The sequence below is a fragment of the Eretmochelys imbricata genome, chromosome 1 (genome assembly GCF_965152235.1).
Source record: "Eretmochelys imbricata isolate rEreImb1 chromosome 1, rEreImb1.hap1, whole genome shotgun sequence".
NCBI lineage: Eukaryota > Metazoa > Chordata > Testudines > Cheloniidae > Eretmochelys > Eretmochelys imbricata.
This window is the reverse complement of record NC_135572.1, coordinates 213,523,548-213,546,409: the sequence shown is the minus strand read 5'-3', so window position 1 is coordinate 213,546,409 and position 22,862 is coordinate 213,523,548. Positions and strand designations below refer to the sequence as shown.

Here is a 22,862-nt window from a genome sequence, read left to right as displayed (position 1 = left end):
GAGTGCAACATACGGGCTTTATTCCTTCCTCCACACGCTCTGTTCTCTCTCACCAAACGCTTCCTGGAAGCAGAGTTCTCCAAATACATAGAAATTACCCCCTGCATAATCACAATATAGCGCCCATTTCTGGAAATGTATTTATCATAACACCAGTGGCAAGGGGGCCACTGCATGGGACCTGGAGGGGCAACTGCATGGGACCCCTTCATCCATGGCAGAACTGGTAGCCGGGCCCCCATCCTTAGCAGCAGCAGAGATGGGGATCCCTTCTCCCCAAATGGAGAGCCAAGAGTGGCAGCACCCAGTATTTATCTTCACAGGTGAGGCATATCTGGTAGGTGACCAGGCCTGCTGCACTCCTCTGCCCCACAGAGAGTTCTCAGATGGGGTGGTGTTGGCAGGGAACCCCAGAGTGATGTCTATTAGAATGAAAATCCCATGGGGATGACTGGGACAGTTCACAACTCTCAGAGACGTGGTTTTCAGCTGTCTGCAGAGCCAGGCAGACACCACTGCATCGGTTACACTTGGGTCACAATTTCAAAGTATTAATTTGCTAGAAATTTACATTTTAAAGTGAAAGCTGAGATTCTGACCTCATCATTTGACTCTAGGAGCTGGGGCTCTAGGCACAGCTCTACAGTGCTTATGCTTTATTCTGGCCAAGCTCTTTGGAATACCTTACATAGAGAACAGCTGTATACTCATTTATCATTGAGCTCTAAATCAAATCCACCCAAGTTAGGAAATATTAGCTCACCACACAGGGTCACATCCACCAATGTGATATATGCCATCATGTGCCAGCAATGCTCCTCTGCCATGTACATTGGTCAAACTGGACAGTCTCTACGTAAAAGAATAAATGGACACAAATCAGATGTCAAGAATTATAACATTCATAAACCAGTCGGAGAACACTTCAATCTCTCTGGTCACGCAATTACAGACATGAAGGTCGCTATCTTAAAACAAAAAAACTTCAAATCCAGACTCCAGCGAGAAACTGCTGAATTGGAATTCATTTGCAAATTGGATACTATTAATTTAGGCTTAAATAGAGACTGGGAGTGGCTAAGTCATTATGCGAGGTAGCCTATTTCCCCTTGTTTTTTCCTAACCCCCCCCACCCCCCGACGTTCTGGTTAAACTTGGATTTATGCTGGAAATGGCCCACCTTGATTATCATACACATTGTAAGGAGAGTGGTCAGTTTGGATGAGCTATTATCAGCAGGAGAGTGAGTTTGTGTGTGGCGGGGGCGGGGGTGAGAAAACCTGCATTTGTGTTGGAAATGGCCCACCTTGATTTTCATACACATTGTAAGGAGAGTGGTCACTTTGGATAAGCTATTACCAGCAGGAGAGTGAGTTTGTGTGTGTGTGTTTTTGGGGGGTGGGGGGGGTGAGAAAACCTGGATTTGTGCTGGAAATGGCCCACCTTGATTATCATGCACATTGTAGGGAGAGTGGTCACTTTGGATAAGCTATTACCAGCAGGAGAGTGAGTTTGTGTGTGTGTGTTTTGGGGGGGGGTGAGAAAACCTGGATTTGTGTTGGAAATGGCCTACCTTGATTTTCATACACATTGTAAGGAGAGTGGTCACTTTGGATAAGCTATTACCAGCAGGAGAGTGAGTTTGTGTGTGTGGTTTTTGAAAAAAAAGGGGGGGGCGGTGAGAAAACCTGGATTTGGTTGGAAATGGCCCACCTTGATTTTCATACACGTTGTAAAGAGAGTGGTCACTTTGGATGGGCTATTACCAGCAGGAGAGTGAGTTTGTGGGGAGGGGGGGCGGAGGGTGAGAAAACCTGGATTTGTGCTGAAGATGGCCCAACTTGATTATCATACACATTGTAAGGAGAGTGATCACTTTAGATAAGCTATTACCAGCAGGAGAGTGGGGTGGGGGGAGGTATTGTTTCATGGTCTCTGTGTATATAATGTCTTCTGCAGTTTCCACAGTATGCATCCGATGAAGTGAGCTGTAGCTCACGAAAGCTCATGCTCAAATAAATTGGTTAGTCTCTGAGGTGCCACAAGTACTCCTTTTCACCTTGGGATTGTGGTTGGTAACAGTTGATTTGCTGTTGGTAGGTATAGGCTCTCTGGTGAGTCGCTGTGGGTGTGTATGTGATGAGATAAAATTCTGCATGTAGTTGCATGGCTTTATTTGATTTTTTTGTAGTTTTGAGCTGGATGTTGGTCCTGACTTACCCTGTTTGTAACAAAGTTTTTTTGTGTTTGACTCAATACATGATGCCACATTGTTATTTTTACAGAGACCCTTTCTCAGCTATCCTGCAAAGCAACAGCTCTGAGAATGACTCAGGGGTCATTGTAGATAACCAGCTGTGCATGAGCTTCCAGTGCAATGTGTTGTGTTGGCCCCTTTTGCCACAGAGCTCATGTACAGTTGGTTCAGATGCAAAGTTGATCAGCCTGTAAGTGCCTCCATGGAGTAAGGAGGGAGGGTCCCAGTCCCTGGGCTCCAGGCCAAACCGAAACATCTAAACATCAATTTTTAGCCCCACAGCCTGAGCCCCACAGGCCAAAGTCAGCTGACCTGAGCCAGCCGAGGCCATGCCACGGGTCGTTTATTCCTGTGTATCCGTACCCTATGAATCTATTACAAGGGTTCCTGCTTGATAACGTCTGTTACCTATTCATTAACGTACACTTAGATTAACTTTCCATTTGCCACTCCACCAAGACTGTGCTGCACATTCTGTTGCAATGTACCAGCGGGCAGCTGTGTTAGTCTGTATCCACAAAAACGACAAGGAGCCCGATGGCACCTTAAAGACTAACAGATTTATTTGGGCATAAGCTTTCACGAAAGCTTATGCCCAAATAAATCTGTTAATCTTTAAGGTGTCACCGGACTCCTTATTGTTTTTGATTCTATTGCAATGGGATGCCCCATCAGACATGGGGGATATGAGGCCGCCCCACTCCTGCTCTTCACCTGACCCATCTCTATCCATGGGTCTGACCCTTGTGAACCACCCACACAAAGGCTTTGGTGGGATTGAGTTGGGGGAGGGCATAATGCAGCAGAGTCACAGCTCCCCTCCAGCAGTGCCACCCCAGGGGAAATGCGCTGGTTCTAGATTCATTCTGCTCTGAAAAGCAAAGTCCAGTCTAGATGAAGGCAGTTACTATGCAGGAAGGAGCTCTCCTGGGGACTGAACCTTTACTGGCTATCGGAACAGGAGACGATTAATCCAAGTTTTCTTGTAAATCACTTTATTAGAGCAGGTTAACAATAAATCATTCAGTGAAGCTAGCAGACTGGAAACCCTTCAACCTGTACTTGGGAGCAGATATGAGCATGTTGGGATGGAAGGGGCAGGAAACACAGCAGGTTTGTGGACTCACCTGCAGGCTGGAGCTTACTCCTGTTTTTGAACAATGCCCTGGGTGGGTTCTACACACCAGTGTGCTCTGGTGCACCACATGTGTGGTGGTTCTTCTTCTTCCATCCTAGGCGGTGATCAACTCCATCAATGCTCAGATGGCACATTCTCTTCTCAGGGCATGGATGACCACTGCTGTGTGAGGAGAGATCTTGGCCAGTGGAGCACCTTGACATTTTCCCTATTGGTGGGTGCTCATTTATCCCCTGTAGATACTGGGAGGTGCTGGAGGTTCCTATCTCCGCAAAGAACATGAACCCCTCCTCATCCCCTTTCCCACCTCCCTGAAGCTGTAGAAACTGGAGATCTCTTGCTGTCTTCAGATTGTGGTGATCAAGTTTTGCTGACGATCTGTTTGGTTGATTCCTTCTGTTTCATCTATGATGGCATTCCTTTCAATCTGTCTGTGAGTGCCACAGTGTCTTTGCAGTGATAATGGGGCAGCTAGTTCCAGTGTCAATCCTAGCACCTCTGAGGCCCCCTCTGTGATCCTAGAAATCATAGAAACATAGAAATGTAGAGCTGGCAGGGACCTCCAGAGGTTGTCTAATCCAGGGAGAAGGGATCAAAAGGAAAAGAAATGGCAGACAAGAGGCCAGCAGAGCCCTGAATAAGCCTCCTAGTTAGAGCTGTGTGAAGGGTCTGGGAAGGGAGGAAGCTGCCAATCAGGGAGAGCATGAAGGAGACTGGGAGGGTGAGGTCTGGGAGGAAGTTCTGGCATGGCCTTGGGGGACAAACAGCAGGACACAAGAATATGAAGCACTGCACAGGATGAGCTGCACTTTCCCAAATTCACTGATTCTGTGGTGTGTGGAGCAATGAAGTGCATGCATGGGCAGAGCTCTAACTCTGCGCCTCCCTGTGGGGGCTCCCTCTGATCCACAGCACCCCAGGATGACAAGGTCTGCAGCTCGTCAGATCTGGTACCGTACAGGTCTCAGGGGACACAGCAATGAAAGCTTGTCGTTGGGACTGATTGAGTTATAGTTTGGAAGACATTCAGCTTTCTAGGCAACATAACAGAAGCCACTTCTGTCACCATGCTCACACAATAGCCAGGCACTGCTTTGCCATTGAAATCTCCATTGCTCAGCTTGGTTCCTTCTCTGCGAACAGGGGGCAGCGAACAGGGGAGTATGGGAAGGAGAGCCCTACTGAAGAAGGAGCCAGCACTAATGCTTGGGGTGAGCAGCCAGCTTATTTGTCTGTTTGGTTTTTCTTTTAGCTTGCGTAAGGTGCAGAGTGTGGTCTGTTGGGGATTGTGGTGGAAGGCAGCGTGGCTGAAGGTGACCATGAAATGACTGAGGGAATGGTAGGAGTGGAAACAGCAGAACAAAGACAATGGACTTCAAGAAGGCAAACTTCAGCAAACTCAGGGAACTGGTAGGTAAGATCCCATGGGAAGCAAGTCCAAGGGAAAAAAGCGCTGGCAATTTTTTAAAGAGACATTATTAAGGGCAAAAGAGCAAACTATGCCAATGAGTAGGAAAGATAGGAAGTCTGGTGAGAGACCTCGCTGGCTTCACCAGGAGATTTTCAATGACCTGAAACTCGAAAGAGAGTCACAAAAAGAGGAAGCTAAGTCAAATGACAAACGATGTGTGTATATATATATATATATAAAACCCCCACAAGCACAGAGTCTCAAAAAGAGGAAGCTAAGTCAAATGACAAGGGATGTCTGTGTGTGTGTGTGTGTGTATAAACCCACAAGCACATAGGGACAAAATTAGAAAGGCCAAGGCACAAAATGAGATTAAACTAGCTAGTGATATAAAGGGTAACTAGAAAGCATTTTATAAATACATGAGAAATGGACAGGGTACAAGTACAGGGTAGCCCCATTACTCAATGAGGAGGGAAAGACAATAATAGAAAATGTAGCAATGGCTGAAGTGTTAAATGCCTTTTTTTGTTTCAGTTTTCCCCAAAAATTTAGCAATGATTGGACGACTAACATAGCAAACATCAGTGTAAATAGCTTAGGATCTGAGGCTAAAACAAGAAAAGAACAAGAATTACTTGCAAAAGTTCGGTGTCTTCAAGTCAGCAGGACTTGATGAAATACATTCTAGAATACTTAAGGAACTGGCTGAAGAGATCTCTGAGCCATTAGCAATTCTCGTTAAGAACTCGTGGAGGATGGGAGAGATACCAGAGGGCTGGAAAAGAGCATATATAGTATCTGTCTATAAAAAGGGGGAAGAAGGACAACCCAAGGAATTATAGACCAGTCAGCTTAACTTCAGTACCTAGAAGGCCAAAGGAGCAAATAGTCAAACAATCAATTTGCAAGCACGTAGAAACAAATAAGGGAATAAATATCAGTCAACATGAATTTGTCAAGAAAAAATCATGTCAAAGCAGTCTAACATCCTTCTCTGACAGGGTAACAAGCCTGGTGGAGAGGAGGAAGCACTTGATGTGATATAGCTTGACTTTAGTAAGGCCTTTGGTACTATTGTTAGGTGAGAAAAGCTAAACAGGAAGCAGTTATGCCAACCGAACCAAAGTCAGGCTCAGAGAGGCTGCTGGGAAAGTCTCTGAAAGTAGAATGAAGGAATATTTGTTTAAGTTACAGAGAGTGAGAAAAAAGGGGAGGCCTGCATTCCTGTATTTTTGTACCAGATGTGCTGGGAACAGTCCTTGAGATACCGAGGCGCTGTTTTCCACTCCCTGCTCTTGTGTTATGTGTGTTTTAACTCCTCGTCTCCTGGTTGACACCCATACTGATAAGAAAGTTAGTGAAGCACTATGATTTGCAAAAAGTTATCTACAATAAGGGGGGTAGAAGTGCATGCATACAGAGAAAGAGGATTTTAACTAATATAGTGGGGGTGGGCTGCTTTATGAATAAATCTGTGACGCGACGGGACTGTCTATAAAAACGTATGAGTTTTACTTAGAGGCTGGCTGGTTCTCTTTGGAGACAGGCTGCTCTCTATTGTTGTGTGCAGTCTTCAATAAAGAGCTTTGTGTTTGGACCTTGCTGGTGTTGCCTGTCTCTCTCTGGTCAGACAACGAACTGTGCCGTCTGGGGTTCGAGTCCTCGACACTGTCTCTCACGGCCTTCTCGTAAACAAACTAGAGAAATATACCCTGGACAAACCTAATATAAGGTGGGTGCACAAGTGGCGGGAAAATCTTACTTAGAGGGTTGTTATCAGTGGTTCACAAGCAAGCTGGAAAGGTGTATTGAGTGAGGTCCCAGCCATAGGGGTCTTTCCTCTGTCTGGTTCTAGTCAATATCTTCATAAACAGTTTGGATAGTGGCACAGAGAGTACACTTATAAAGTTTGAAGATGATACCAAGCTGGGAGAGGTTGCAAGTGCTTTGGAGGATAGAATTACAAGTCAAAATTATCTGGACAAACTGGAGAAATGTTCTAAATTAAACAGGATGAAATTCAATAAGGACAAATGCAAAGTACAACACTTAGGAATGAATAATCAAACACACAAATATAAAATGGGAATAGCTGCCTAGGAAGGAGTATTGCAGAAAAGGATCTGGAGGTTATAGTAGATCACAAAATAAATATGAGTCAGCAATATAACACTGTTGCAAAAAAAGTGATCATCATTCTGGGTTGTATTAGTCAGAGTGTTGTAAGCAAGACACGAGAAGTAATTCTTCCACTCTACTCAGCACTTATAAGGCCTCAGCTGTAGTATTGTGTCCAATTCTGGGCATGTGTGTGGATTTGACAATATTTCTAGAGATTTCTACAACATTTTGCAGACTGGGCAGTGATTTTATGCCATTCCTGGTGCGAAACCATTTGCACTGCCTGCAGACACAGGAAGGGTCAGATGTGTTGTTGCTTGGGATCTTAAGTGATATACCTTTTGATGTGCTCCAGCCTTTTCTCCTGCAAAGGCAATCACAGCTGACTGCAAGAATACAGCTTGTTACAGTGTCCCTGCAAATGAAGTTGCTGAAAGGGAGAAGTAGAGGCGGGGTGTGGGCATGTTCTCCCTTCCTGTAACAAAAGGAAAGCAGGGTTAAGCTCAATTTACCTTCCCAGCTTATGCAGATAGATACCAGAGACTGAGGGGAGGGGAGGATGACACCATCCCCTGCTCCCACACTGGATATTTTACTGATGTGAAAGTGCATTGCCTGGGTCCTGTAGCCATGGCCAGGGAGAACAGATCACTGCCTGCCCTTACCAGGGAAACTGAGGCAGAACAGAGCAAGGTTGTGGCCGAGACTCCAGCTGCAAGTTGGGAATCTGAGGTAGCTAAGGAGTTCTGCCTTTCCTGTGACACCAACGTCTAATCCAGGGAGAAGGGATCGAAAGGAAAATAAATGGCAGATAGAGGCCAGCAGAGCCCTGAATAAGCCTCCTAGTCAGAGCTGTGTGAATGGTCTGGGAGGAGAGGGAACACCCCAGAGGAAGCTGCCAATCAGGTAGAGCATGAAGGTCTGCAGCTCATCAAATCTAGTACTGGACAGGTCTCAGGGGATACAGCAATGAAAGCTTGTCATTGGGACTGATTGAATCACAGTTCAGAAGCCATTCAGCTTTCTGGGCAACATAACAAAAGCCACTTTCATCACCATGCTCACACAATAGCCAGGCACTGCTCTGGACCTTGGGGGAAGGCACTTGGTCATTGAAATCTCCCTTTCTCAGCTTGGTTCCTTCTCTGCGAACAGGGGGCAGCGAACAGGGGAGTATGGGAAGGAGAGCCCTACTGAAGAAGGAGCCAGCACTAATGCTTGGGGTGAGTGGCCAGCTTGTTTGTCTGTTTGGTTTTTCTTTTAGCTTGCGTAAAGTGCAGAGTGTGGTCTGTTGGGGATTGTGGTGGAAGGCAGCGTGGCTGAAGGTGACCATGAAATGACTGAGGGAATGGTAGGAGTGGAAACAGCAGAATAAAGATAATGGACTTCAAGAAGGCAAACTTCAGCAAACTCAGGGAACTGGTAGGTAAGATCCCATGGGAAGCAAGTCCAAGGGAAAAAAGTGCTGGCAATTTTTTAAAGAGACATTATTAAGGGAAAAAGAGCAAACTATGCCAATGAGTAGGAAAGATAGGAAGTCTGGTGAGAGACTGGCTTCACCAGGAGATTTTCAATGACCTGAAACTCGAAAGAGAGTCACAAAAAGAGGAAGCTAAGTCAAATGACAAGGGATGTGTGTATATATATATAAAACCCCACAAGCACATAGGGACAAAATTAGAAAGGCCAAGGCACAAAATGAGATTAAACTAACTAGGGATATAAAGAGTAACTAGAAAGCATTTTACAAATACATGGGAAGCAAGAGGGGGACCAAGGACAGGGTAGCCCCATTACTCAATGAGGAGGGAAAGACAATAATAGAAAATGCAGCAATGGCTGAAGTGCTAAATGCCTTTTTTTTTTTTTTTTTCAGTTTTCACCAAAAATTTAGCAGTGATTGGACGACTAACATAGCCGACATCAGTGTAAATAGGGTAGGATCTGAGGCTAAAATAGGAAAAGAACAAGTTAAGAATTACTTGGACAGGTTGGATGTCTTCTAGTCGGCAGGGCCTGATGAAATACATTCTAGAATACTTAAGGAACTGACTGAAGAGATCTCTGAGCCATTAGCAATTCTCGTTGAGAACTGGTTGAGTATGAGAGAGATATCAGAGGACTGGAAAAGGGCAAGTACAGCATCTATCTATAAAAAAGGGGGGAATAAGGAAAACCCAAGGAATTATAGACCACTCAGCTTAACTTTGGCACCTAGAAGGACAAAGAAGCAAATGGTCAAACAATTCATAAGCATCTAGAAAAAAAAAGTGAATAAATAACCATCAACATGGATTTGTCAAGAAGAAATCATGTCAAAGTAGCCTAACATCCTTCTCTGACAGGGTAACAAGCCATGTCGATGGGGGGAAGCAGTAGATGTGATATAGCTTGACTTTAGTAAGGCCTTTCATACCGTCTCACATGACCTTCTCATAAACAAACTAGAGAAATGTAGCCTAGACAAACCTACTATATGGTGGGTGCAGACATGGCTGGAAAACAATACTCAGAGAGTGGTTATCAATGGTTCATAGTTGAACTGGAATGGCCTATCGACTGGGGTCCCGCAGGGATCTGTCCTCAGTCTTGTTCTGTTCAATATCTTCATAAATAATTTGGATAATGGCACAGAGAGTACACTTATAAAGTTTGCAGACAATACCAAGCTGGGAGGGGTTGCAAACACCTTGGAGGACAGGATTACAATTCCAAATGATCTTGACGCACTGGAGAAATGGTCTGAATTAATAGGATGAAATGCAATAAGAACAAAGGTGTATTTACCTCGGGGTCTGTGACAACTCTCCAAATACCTCCCTGGGGAAGAGATTTCTCAGAGTATACAGCGCTTCCACCGAGCAGGAAGATCCAATGCTTAGCAGCTGATGCTAGATCAGTTCAGACTAGAAATACAGCACACATTTTTGACAGTGAGGGTAAATTCTTAGAGCTATTTAGCAGGAGCTTTCAGGGTTTCAGAGTTTGTTTTCATTTTGCATTGGAAGAAAACCCAAAACTTTTGAACATTTACAGAACAATGGAATTGTGTCCAAAGGCTGGTTTTCCATTCAGGAGAACGTCAATATCTGGGGAGGGGAAAGAGAGAGCCTGTGTGTGTGTGTGGCCTGGTATGTGGGAGACCTGAGTTCCAGCCACTGCTCTGCCCGGTTTAGAGTGCCCGGGGTGGGTGCTACACCCCAATGTGCTCTGGTGCATCTCATGTTCAGTCCTCCTTTTCCCGCAACAGAGGGTGGCAACACCAGCAGGACTAAGATGGCACTTCAGGGCATGCATGATCACCTCTGTGTGAGGGGAGATCTTGGCCAGTAGAGGCACCTGGACAGTTTCCTGATTAGTGGGTGGATCATTTATCCCAATTTCACTCATTCCATAGTGTGTGGAAGAATGAAGTGCAAGCATGGTCAGAGCTCTTCCTCTCCGCCGCCCCTAATCCTTGACACCCCAGGATGGCCGGTTCTGCAGCTTGTCAGCTCTGGCGGTGGCCAGGTCACAGGGGAGGCAGAAATAAAAGCTTCTTGTTGAGACAGATGGAACCATTGTTTGGAAGCCATTCATCTTCCCGGGCTACAGAACACCAGCCATTTCCATCACTGCGCTCACACAACAGCCAGGTGCTGCTCTGGACCTTGTGAGAAGGTGCTCTGTCATTGAAAAGTCCCCTGGCCAGGTTGGTTCCTTCTCTTACCCCCTTGCTCTCTGCTCAATAGTGTGGGTGTTTGTACAGGGTGATCTGAGGACTGTGCAGGTTTTCAGTAATCAGCTGGAGAGAGGTGATCTCATCATTCATATCATGACCGACAAAGGTGGTATTCATCTTCCCCAAACACCCTGATCTTGCCCGAACAATGATGATGCTGGTAGGCCACCCGGGAATGACCTTCAGCGAGGAGATGCAGTCCTTCCAGTCTACAGACTCCAGGTGGGAGATGTCAGGGGTCAATTCTCTGAAGTAACCGTTGAAATTTCCATGCTCATAAATGATGATCTTATTCATTGTGGTGGGTGTTGTGGAATCCCTGCAGTTGGATCTTGGAGCGAAAAGAGCCTGACCCGCTGCGGAGAGAAGACAGAAAGAAAGAGAGTCATGGTTTGGGAGGCAGCCCCTGATCAGTGGAGACTTGCTGTACTGTGAGGAAAATGAGGAAATTAGTGTCATTTGAAACAACAGATAAATACACGAGTAGCTGAACAAACTGAGTGGGAGCATGCTCCTTCCTCAGGTGATTAGCCAGGGGGGATAACAGGGCCTTTGTTCTGTCCAGCTGTCTCCAACAACTCTTGCTGACTCTCTACCTGCAACACTCTCCCTCCCCATCGCTCTCATCCTCTCCCAGCTACTAACCTCCCTTCTCCCACTCAGATATTTTTACCCTCTCCCTCTTCTAGCTCCTTCCCCTCACAAGAATGCTCCTTTATCTTCACAACACCAACCCTGGACCCACTCCTGCCTCTCCATTACTACCCACCACCCAGGAGTTCTCCTTGGTGTGCTGGAGGTTGGTCCTGGCGGGAATAACCAGGATCGGAGACCTCCTGGTCTATGACCTGGGGGGTTGGGTGGATCCCCAGGCGCTCAGTCGGCGCATGGGGCTCTCCACCCTTATGACCCCTTGGCACGTACTCCAGGAGGGAGAGGCAGCCCTGTCTCCTGTGGCTCAGTTTTATCTCAAGCGGGTCCTGCGAGAGGGTGCCACCCGCCCGCCCCTCACTCCAGGCCCTCCGGATCTTTCCTTTGGCCCCCTGCCCCCTGAGCCTTCCTGGCCTCCCCTTCCTTGTACCTCAAGCCGGCTGCGTGCTATGCAGCCAGTTCGTTTCCACACCGCGCCAAGGGACCATCTATACACACTTGTGCTGCACATGCTACATTACCCCACCCTCGTGTCCCGCCCTGATACCAAGTGGCGGGACCTTTCACCAGCAGTGGAGGGTGGGGAACCCCAGTGGGCCAGTTTACATTCCATCTGAGTCCCGTGGCCTGCTGGGGATATCAGCTGGTGGCTCCTGCATGAAGCCTTGAGCATGGGCTTGTACTTGGCACGGTTCACCTCCGTCCCTGAAGCATGCACCTTTTGTGGCGTGAGGGAGACCCTGGCGCATGCGTACCTTCAGTGCACCAGGCTGCAGCTCCTCTTCCAGCTCCTCCAGAACCTCTTATTGAGGTTCTGGCTGCACTTTCCCCCGCACTTATTTATTTACGCACACCCTATCCGAGGCCCCACAAAGTCACGGGACCACCTCGTCAACCTCCTCCTAGCCATGGCCAAGGTGGCCATCTGTAACACCAGGGAGAAGAGGTTGGCAGAGGTGGGGCCCTGTGACTGTGGGGCTGTTTTTCATTCTTTTATCTGTTCATGTATCCGGGCAGAGTTGCTCTGGGCAGCATTCACCATCTCTCTCGAGGCCTTTGAGGAGCAGTAGGTGCTGTCCAGGGTTCTCTGCTTGGTGTCCCCTTCTGGTTCCCTTGTTTTGGCCCTTTGACCTTCACGCCTGTTCCCGTTATTGCATTTGTTGTCCCCCAAACTCAGTTGGGTTCCGGGTTTAGTAGCCCCTCCCTATGCTGGGGGAGGGGCTTTTAGCAGTGGGTGAGCTAGCGCTCGCCCATGTCCCAGTGCTCAAAAGGACCACCCACCTTCCCTTCTTCGCTGGACCCAAATGAGCCATTTACAACTGTTCTATTGTGTTCTTCTCCAACCTTATCCTGCAGCCCCTTCATTCTGCCTTCCACCCTTTCCATTCCACCAAAACAGCTCTCACTAAGGGTATGTCTACAGTGCAATGTAGGAACTGGATCTAGGGGTGCTGGGGGTGCTGCAGCACCCCCTGACATGAAGTGGTTTCCATTATATACAGGGTTTATATACAGGGTTTCAATGACTCTCAGCGCCCCCACTATAAAAATTGTTCCAGCTCCCCTGAACTGCAATTGGGAGCTGTGATTGCAGTATGTGTAGATAGACCTCAGCTCGCTTTGAGCTAGCTCGATCAAAGCTAACGCAAGTAACAACAGCAGGGAGGTCTCAGCAGGACAGTCTAGCTCTGCCCACCCAGGGCTCTAGGTACAAATGATCAGGCTGGTCCCGTCCGACCTTAAAGTCTCCAAGTTAAGCTGGATACAGCCTGGTGACCTACATGTGAAAACCCTGGTTCAAGAGACTGTCAGACAAAGAACTGAAAATAATCTAATGATCCATTGACTGAGGAAAGGGGGACAGGGGTCGCTCTCACCCCATCCAAAATCTGATATGAGATTGTGACCCAAACAGAACCAGGTCCTGTGAGAGAACCTGAATTACTTTGAAGCCTACTGGGGTCCTATGTGGCATACAGGTATTGCGTGATAAGCATGGGTGTGAACTGTTTATTGTTTTATGATATCCTTTCTCTGTAACAGTTTTGTTTTGAATAAATAATACTCTGCTGTATAAGGGCTGGCTGGTCACTGGTTAACTCTGCCACTGCCTTGCAGGCAGCAGGATGGCAGGTGCTGGACTAAACTCAGGCCTGGTCTACACCTAAAACTTAGGTCAATCTAGCTTCATCACTCAGGCCTGTGAAAAATGTTATGCCCTGTGTGACCTAGTTAGGTCAACCTGACCCCCACGGTGGATGCAGCTAGTTTGACGAAAGGATTCTTCCATCCACCCAGCTACCGCCTGTTGGAGAGGTGGATTACCTACATGGGTGGAAAGCCCCTTCTGTCAGTGTAGAACATATTTACACAACAGTGCTACAGCTGCGTATCTAGGGCAGCATATCTGCAGCACCACAGTTGTGCCATTGTACTGCTGTAGTGTAAACAAGCTTCAGACCTGTTCAGGTGATCCCAACAAAGGACAGGAGGAGTTGCCTAAATCCCTGATCAGGACTGCGAAGAACGTGGGTTCTGCCATGAGAAAGGTGACAGCTAGAAGCCCGAGACCTAAGTGGGGTGCCCTCACGTCAGCCACAAAGGAGTCATTGGTGCAGTTACCTCAGGAACTGTGACCGGGTGGCCGTGTGTGTGTGGGATCTGTGACAGTGAAGAGGAATTGTCAATAAAAGCCAACAGCAGTAAAAGCAAGTGTTGTAGGAGGGAAAAGCACGAACAAAAAGTGTCTCCCAGCCTGTTCAGGAAAGGAAAAAGGAAGGATGAATATGGAGCAGCTGAATAAAATTCAGCTGGCTGAGATATGCAGAGTGAGAAAAGTAAGCTGTCAAGGGTTGACAAAGGCACAGCTAACTGAACTGCTGCAGTCTGAGAACCAGAAAAGAAAGGATGGTCCAGGATCGCAAGGTTCCTGGCAGAGGTTCCAGCAGCCAGGGGAAATTGTGGAGATGATTTCCGAAAGGGAAGCAGGGTAAGGACAAAAGAGGCAACAATCATGCTCCATCTAGACTGTGTCAGAGACTGGGACTTGCGCAACTGTGCCTAGTGGTTACAACAGGGGTTGTGCCTAGTGGTTAGAGCACGGTGTTGCACTATCTGGAGTGGCTCACAACCTTGCATGCCTACCTCAGGGCAGACTGTCAAAATCAGAACAGACACCCCACACTGCTGCTATGAAGAACAACATATGTGAAAAGTCACCGCAGTGAAAAGTCATGTGACTTCCTCACGTGGAAGCACTTGGTTTCATGCAGTCTACTTTTTACTTAGGCAGAATCAGAGACTCGCATGAGTCTGAGCTCGACCAGGGCGGATCTTAACTGTGAGGTGAACTGAGGCAGCCGCCTCAGGTGCCAGACTGGGGGCAGGGGCTACACTTGTTCTAGTTGAACCTCATCAGATTTCTTTTGGACCACTCCTCCAATTTGTGTAGGTTACTGTGGACCCTATCCATACCCTCCAGCGTATCTGCCTCTCTCCCCATCTTAGTGTTATCTGCTTATGTACCTCTCTAGCACCCCGCAGGAGCCTGGCCTGATTAACACTAACTTCTCGGGAGCTTCCTGTTTCCTGCTGCTTCCCTGAACCCACTTGAGGAGAACAGGAAGTCAACTGAAATAGTAGGAGCCAGTTAGGCCCTTAAGACGCTGATATCTTCCCTCACTCAGGCCCTGCTACCAGCCTGCTTATTTGTCCCCTTCAGTAGAGTGTTGAGAGCCACTATAGCTGGCACAGAACAGCAGTCATGAGTGAAAGAAGAAAAAGCCCCTCTGGGGCAGCGTTCAGAAAAAGAAAGAAAGCAAAGGAAGCTTTTCTAGCTAAGCAGGAAGGAGCTCTCCTAAGATACATAGACACAAATGTTCAGGGTGAGCCTTCTGGCCCCACTGAAGTGATGCCTGATCTGCCAGTTAGTCAGAGTACAGGTGACCTGGCAGCTACTGCAGCATCCATATCTCCATCTCAATTGAATGTAACCATGCAAATTCCTGAAGAAAAGTGTAGAACAGAGAAGAGTGTGGTGAAGGCGCAAGGAACAGGTGCTGCTGAGTTTACTTCCTTAAGTCTAGATGATCCAGGACTGTGGACCCACTTGAACAGTAGCCCGAGGGACTTCCTTGTACTGCATGGGCCACAGCAAGTAAAAAAAACCTTCCTGTTCCCCAAAGACAATGAAAATAGATGTTTCCATCCTACACATTACTGGTGTGAAATCCCCAATGGTGACAAAGTGGCGAGAACATGGGTACTCAAAAACCCAGAATGCTGCATACTGTTTTTGTTGCAAATTCTTCCAGTCTAATGTTCCAGCCACATTGGGTTCTACAGGAACAAAGGACTGGAAAAATCTGGCTAGAAATCTGGCATGCCATGAGAAGGCAGCAAATCACCAGAGAGCATTCCATAGATGGAAAGAGCTTGAGACGAGCCTAAGGTTAAAGGTAGATGATCAGTGTCAAGTTACTCTGAAACCTATCAAGGGAAGAGTGCATCAGAGTCTTTTTACTGGCCTAGCCCTTTCACTACGTTACTCATACTCGAAGAGGCAGTGGTACAGCAAACAGTGGGAGAGTTATCTGCTTTTCATGCTCTATAGGGCTAGGCAGGGAGAGGAGGCATGTGGAGCAGTTTGTTTCTGTACATAGACATGTCCCTTGGATCCTCCCAAGGGATCTCTAGGAAACTTCCATGGAGGTGTTCTGCAACCCTCTTGCAGAAGTTTCTAGAGATGGCTGCCTTATTTCTTCCTCCACGATGGGGCGCTTTTCCACACCACTCCATGGTGAATTCAGCTGGCACCATTGCATACAGGCCCAGGTACGTTCCCCAGTAGCCGTTGTGCTCACTGTGCCTTTTGTTATTCTCAGGAGCACGATATCAGTGAAAACCACCACTACCTGTGGAAAATACTGTCAATATTCCGTCCAATTTAAAAATCCTCCCTTGTTCTTTTAGCTCAGACTAGGAAAAGAACCCAGGGGTCCTGAGTCCCAGTCCTGTGCTCTTATTTGAGTTATATCTTAGCCAAACAGAACTTACAATGGGACATGATTTATTAGCTTCTTACCGATAATAGTCCCAGCCTCAGTCCCTATAAAGGACAGAGCCCTTTATAGGTATGATCCTGTTGCCAAAGAACTTTTCCTAGGGAAGAATAATTCCTTCCTCTAGGGATCTCCGGATGAATTCTTATGGCCTGTGTTTTCCAAGAAATCAAAGCAGAGGATTGTAATGATCTCTTCTGGCCTTAAAAATCTAGGAACATCTAAATGATGTGAGCCATCTGAAGGACACTAACTAACCACAAGAGGGAAAGGGACTGGTTTAGACACCAAGAGCTGTAACTAGGGGCTTGTCTATACCCAAAGTTTCCTTTGCCATTATTCTCAATAGGTGGTTCTCCACTGGGGGAAGCTGTAGTACAAACAGTGTTGTGACCTTACAAACTCCAGAATACCAACTGGTAGATGGTTCACTGTTCTGTAACAATAATTCCTATCAGACCTGACACACTCACTGCACCTAACATGCTGCTTTCATAGTATTTATCCAAATGAGGGTCGTATTGATCCTCATGATTATTGTGTGATATATTTGGGGGCACTGTTTAAGGAGTTATGTATTTGTGCTGAAAGAGATGTTCATAAAATATATTTAAGAGGCAGAGCTGACAAACGGACGTAGGCTGTTTGTTCTCTGCGTTCTCCACTGGCAACTGTTACAGGAAGTCTTAGAAGTATGCGCAGAGCAACCAAAGCATTTGGAAAGAGGGTGGTCGTCTTATTTGCGCACATCTATTCCAGAGCAGCCTTTGGCGTTCATCCTGCTGAAATGTAACCTGAAAGGGCTTTCAGTTCATCACCTAAATCACTCGCATCAACATCGCGCATGTGCTCATGTCTCAGCACTGTCTCTCGTGCCCGGCATTGCTGGTATAGATCTTCTTCAGGTATAGTGAGGAACTCCTCACTATACCTGGAGAAGACCTACACCAGCAATGCAGGGCATACAACATCCCAAATATACTGCTGTGTTCGTTCCTTGAGATGCATGAAACGTTCTTCAACTGACTGTACTGCACAAACTAGCACCTGGTTAAAGAATTCAACTTAGAATTGTTGTTGGGGTCTCTTATGGGATTATCTCATGCCTCGTAATCAAAATGTCTTCTTCTTCAGTGACTCTTGTGAATTGTTAGTCTGGATCTGTAAAAGGGGCAAAGAATCCTGTTGCACCTTGAATGGGTGGGAAAATAGCTTCAGTGTGACGTTCCTCTGCCAACTTCTGTGCACTCTTCAGAACGTTTTGAAATCTTTCATCTGACGGGTAAGACTGTACGTATGACTTTGCTTTGTCCAATTGTTCCATTGCTCCAGATATATCAAGGGCAACACCTTGCAGTCTCTTGCTTACCACATTTATTTCAAACAGTATGTCATGCCACAACACTAAGCCACACAGAAATTTGCAGTTATGTATGTTTCTGGTGATTTCAGTTCCCTCTGCCACTGTTAGCCCAGGAACACTTCCTGTCATAGCATTATCCTCCATAATGTGTTTCTGAGTACAGAAGCCATGGCCACTCCACTTTGTCACCTTTGTGGATTTCACGCCAGTAATGTGTGCGGAAACTTCTATTTTCATTGTCTTTGGGGAACAAGAAGTTTTTTTTCACTTGCTGTGGCTCAGGCACTACAAGGAAGTCCCTCGGGGCACAGGGACGAGCGGCGTCTGTGGGTAGGATTACATTTTTCGAGCATAGCTCACAATAGAACTTATCTATCTGGTGAGTAGTGCTGGTGATAGGCCACTGACGCCCCTAAGCAGGAGTATTCCCCCCTGCCCACACACATGTACACAATACTAAAACATGCAAGTTCTTATAATAAAAAGCAAAAGGGAGATGCTTGAGCTGCTTGTGGTTCTAAGAAATTGCTTAGTCTTGCTTATACCCAGTGCCAGCTCTTCTAGTGAGATAAGCTAGAAGTCAAACAATAAAAAATAGCAAGTGGGAGAGAGGGAGATGGCAGAGAAAGAAATTAAAGGACTGTAGACGGAAATGAAGATTTTCATAGAAAAGGCATAACACTGGAAAGAAATTTATATGGACAGTAGCTGAGGCCAAGATTCTTTGATGATTTGCATCCCTATAAATGCAGTTCCTACCCTTAGAAAACACTTAAACCAACAGTGTCAATACCAGCCAGAGCCCAGCAGACCAGCACAAGAGTCACAATTTCCCTTTTTGCAGTTTCTCCAAGAACCGAAGAATCAGCGCAGGCTTGGAAAACAACAACTAGAAACACTCTCGCTCCAGCTCTCAGCTCACCGATCCTTTCGGGACCTGAGTCTCTTGTTGCAAGTCTGGGGAATGGAATTATTATAGTTGTGATTTTCACCGACTGGATCAGAAGCAGAAAGCTGGCTTCGTGTGAGCTTATTATTACCTCCCTGAGAGTCTCCAGGTTTCTCCCACCATGGAGTGTAATGCTAAGCAACGTCATTTATATCTTTTTTCCATGGACTTCTGCACTCGAATGCAAACACAAAGCATTCGGACTCTTGTGGAATTGTGTAAACTTGGTCAGTCTCTGGTGTGCCACCTGGCTTAGCGTCTTCATCTCTCTAAAGTTTGCCAACTTCACCCAACCCTTTTTTCTCTCGTTGAAGCTGAGAATTGTTTTGCTGGTGCCAAGGCTTCTCCTGGACTCCCGGATTGTTTCCTTCTTCAGTGCCATCCCATTAGTCTGGCTTGATGTTGGGGTTGATCTACGCAACTCAAGAAAAAGCCCAGGAGGAAACAAAACCTTGACTGAGTCTAAGGATATCCCAGATCTCTCCTTTATGCCTATGGAAGTAATTGTATCTGCCATCCCTTTCATTATATTCTTGGTTTCATCCATCCTATTGCTCATCTCTCAATGGAAATACACAAAGAAAATGAAAACCAATGTTACTGGTTTCAAAGATCTCCGTGTGAAAGCCCCACACCAATGTCATGAAATCTCTGCTTTCCTTCTTTACCCTCTTCATTATATATTTTGTGACTATAATATCATTCTGACGGAGACAATAAAATTTCAAAACCCTCATGAAGTTCTACTTTCTGCATATCCTTCTGGACACCTCATTATTTTGGTTCTGACCAATCCAAAACCGAAACCTTTGTCAGGAAGAGTCTGCATACAATCAAATGCCGACCATGAATCCTAAAGATCCAAAGAGGGGGCCTTTCACTCTCATCCAACATAGGAAGGGACTCAAATCCATAGTCTCCATTTCACATGAGATGTTTTTTCCCTCCATGCTATTCCTCAGATAAATGATTTCCTGAATTGCTGTTTCACTCCCAGTCCTGCATGGAAAAGGCTCCCACCTTTTTACGCTCTCCTTCTCTGTTCTCACAGATCCTTAATTAATAACCACTCTTTCCATGAACTATTCCTACGTTAGCCTACTGCAGCACCCTTTTCTGAATTCTTGGCCTGCATTTCAGTTCGGTAGTGTTCAGTTATAACCTCTGTGTCTTATTGTTTCTTTGGCACAAACCAAATATATTTAAGTTGCTATTTAGGGCCATAACAAATACTTTTCTAGTAGGGTCTTACTTCTGCATGCCCTCATTCAACATTGTGAAATATTGGTGACTGAAATCAAGTGTAATTGCGTGTGTAATTATAAAATAGAGTCATAGACCCTAGATCTGGGACACAGCGGCATAAAAGAGTAAAAAGCTGAAAGGCCACTGGCACAGCTACCTGAACAATCTGAAGACTTGCCACTTTGACAAATATGGTTAATTATGCTTGCAGTATTCCTAGTACAGCTTTGTGTGCTGCAAATACTGAGGTCTCCTGAGAGCAATTACTTATTTAATTGTCTAAGGCAATTAGCAAGCTTTGAGAGGATACAGCTGTCCCAATGAGACACATTTTTATGAGGGGAGGAAAAATTCACATTGATACTTTGCCAAGTGTAAATCAACGCTAGTCCTGAACAGTAACAAATGCCACTATTTTGATGCAGAATTTCTGACTCCAACAAAACATGACCACCCCCACCCCCACCCCCATGCCTGGGAGAACTTGTAGTGCTAGCTAATAGTTGTTCTGTTTATTTAATTGCTTTTCTTGAGAATGACATAATTGTACCTGGTTATTTTAATGTTTCATTCTTAATCCCATACACCGTCATGCAAATTTCCTGTCATGTAAAGAATGCATGGATTGTGCCATTCCTAGAAAATACTGTGAAGCAAAGCGCATCCCAAGTTCTTCAGATTTGCACCTTCATGCAAAGTCCAAGCTCCAGCGATGTTAAGGCAGACGAAATGCATGGACTGTGTGTCAGTCAGATGTTCTTGTCAGAGAACACAAAAGGCATTCCTTGGCTGAAGAATAGGTAATGCAAATTGTTGCTTCAAATAAAATCCCTCTTTCTTAGGCACATACCAGTACTAGCTACATTAATCAGCATATGGTAATTAACCATTCAAGCTGATCATAGACTATTTACTTCACACTTCCAAGAGAAATAAAGACAATGATATTATTACCCCACACATTTAATCAAATTGTGAATATTCCCATTTGCTCTCTCAATCAATAAAATACAGAAACAGACAAGAAATAAGTTTACCAGCTTCAAGCTAATGAGACCACATTTTGAGGGTTCTAACATATATAGGTAAACACAGACAAATAGAATTTGTACTGGCTTCTAATTCTCTAACAGTAGAAACACATTTTGAATACTCTGATCTATGTAATTTAGCTTTATGAACTATTTACAAGGGATGGCCCTGTTTAGCAATTCAGTACTTCTCTAATATGTTCTTAAAGGTTGATCTTGGGCCAATTTATCCTGCTGGTTGCTTAACCCATTCTGGCTTCATGTCACAACTTTATTGTCACTTTCAATAACACACAGAGAAAATATGTGTGTCCCTGCCCCCAGATACCCACGTGTTTCTTGTTTGGGAACTTACTGAGAATAGTCCTTTGTCAAGAAGCTAACCAAATGCTTCACTGAGGTTGCTTAGAATCAAACACATTGTGATACAAGTACATAGCCCATAATCATAACTTTAACTACAAAATGCTACACACCTACAGCTAGCATAATCATAACCAGCAAACCATAATCTTTTCATAGACACCTCATATGATAACCATTATACAATATTTGCTGCACATATATACCAGTGGTTGCAACATACAGTCACAGTTTGTGTCAATAATGTCACACACATCCCAACGCAAAAATTGACGCAGGAAGGGATGGTAAAAACTTTGCTGACTGCATCCCAATACCTCCCTTGGTTATTAAGTCTTACCACAGCTAGTATTGGGTTAGAAGCCATATCAGAAATGGTTTATCAAAGTCACATTTAGTAAAAAGATTGACTCGCTTTACACATTCAAGGTAAAACTTGGTTAGAACAATAATGGATTGGATCTGGTTTTGCAGCGTTGTTCCTGTATGTCTCATGTGATCTTGCCAAGAGCTAAAGAAGATAGTTGCTTTATCCATACAAGTGCTGGAAAATGTTTGGAACCCATTTAGTAGTAGGACAATGTAGATATTAATGTTGTTCATAGTATAGGAATCGGCATTCAGCTGTGAAAGCAAAATAGCAGTGTGCCTTAGTTTTCCTTTTCATAGAGTACATTAGGTCTGGAATGTCTTTTCTCCTGTGAAAAGTTCCAAGACTGTTAACAGCAGTATTTGTACACTGGAACATGACCATAAGTTGTAAGGGACTGTAGGCGTGCATTGCAGGTATATTTGGGCCTGCAAAGAAGGGAGAAGAGGGAATTGGAAATGGGAAATGAGACTGGGGACACAGGCAAGGTTCTGTGGCGTCAGAGCTGGGAAGGGGGTACGGGGTAAAGGCTCCGTGGCATCAGAGCTGGGAAGAAGGATACGGAGTAAATGCTCTGTGATGTCAGAGCAGGAAATGGAACACTAGGAAACAGACTCTGGTGGTGCGCAGAGCAATGTTTACTTGGCATTAACTCCAATAAACCTCGCATTGTCTGCATTTCAGACTTCTGGTCTTCTGCTTTCTGCCTGCGTGACAAGAACCAGGGGAGGGGTGAAAGGAAAACCCTCTAACACCTTCCATTACTATCTTATATATCTAGCACAGACTTATCGCTCATAAATGCTGAACAGCCTTAGACTCCTATACTACACTCTTCCATATGCCTATATTTATACCTATCAATTAAATCTGTTCATCATACATTGATTGCATATGGGTTAAGATTATTGGCTACAATTAACCCCTTTAATGGAATGAATATTCTGGAAAATAAGAACTCCATAACAACAATTACGTATTGATACACGGCACACACTAAAATTCATTATAAGCATAACTCAAAGTTCTATATGTAGCCTTAATTAGCCTATGCTTATTAAGTGCTAGTTTTTTCTTCGTATGGAAGTTGATGTATGTGGTTGATATACCGCTTCTGCAGGCTATTAGTGATGCACGGAAGCATATGGGGGGTTTGATACTTGATGTGGGTTTATGCTA

The 22,862-nt window shown here is 45.4% G+C and overlaps 1 protein-coding gene across 1 annotated transcript; it reads left to right on the top strand.

Moving 5' to 3' along the window:
* The first annotated feature begins 10,799 nt into the window (after positions 1-10,799).
* Positions 10,800-19,382, top strand: LOC144266831 (taste receptor type 2 member 41-like). The gene is given in 3 exon segments (XM_077820396.1): positions 10,800-10,873; positions 18,931-19,303; positions 19,305-19,382. Coding segments are annotated over 3 exon segments (525 nt in total).
* Positions 19,383-22,862: the final 3,480 nt, after the last annotated feature.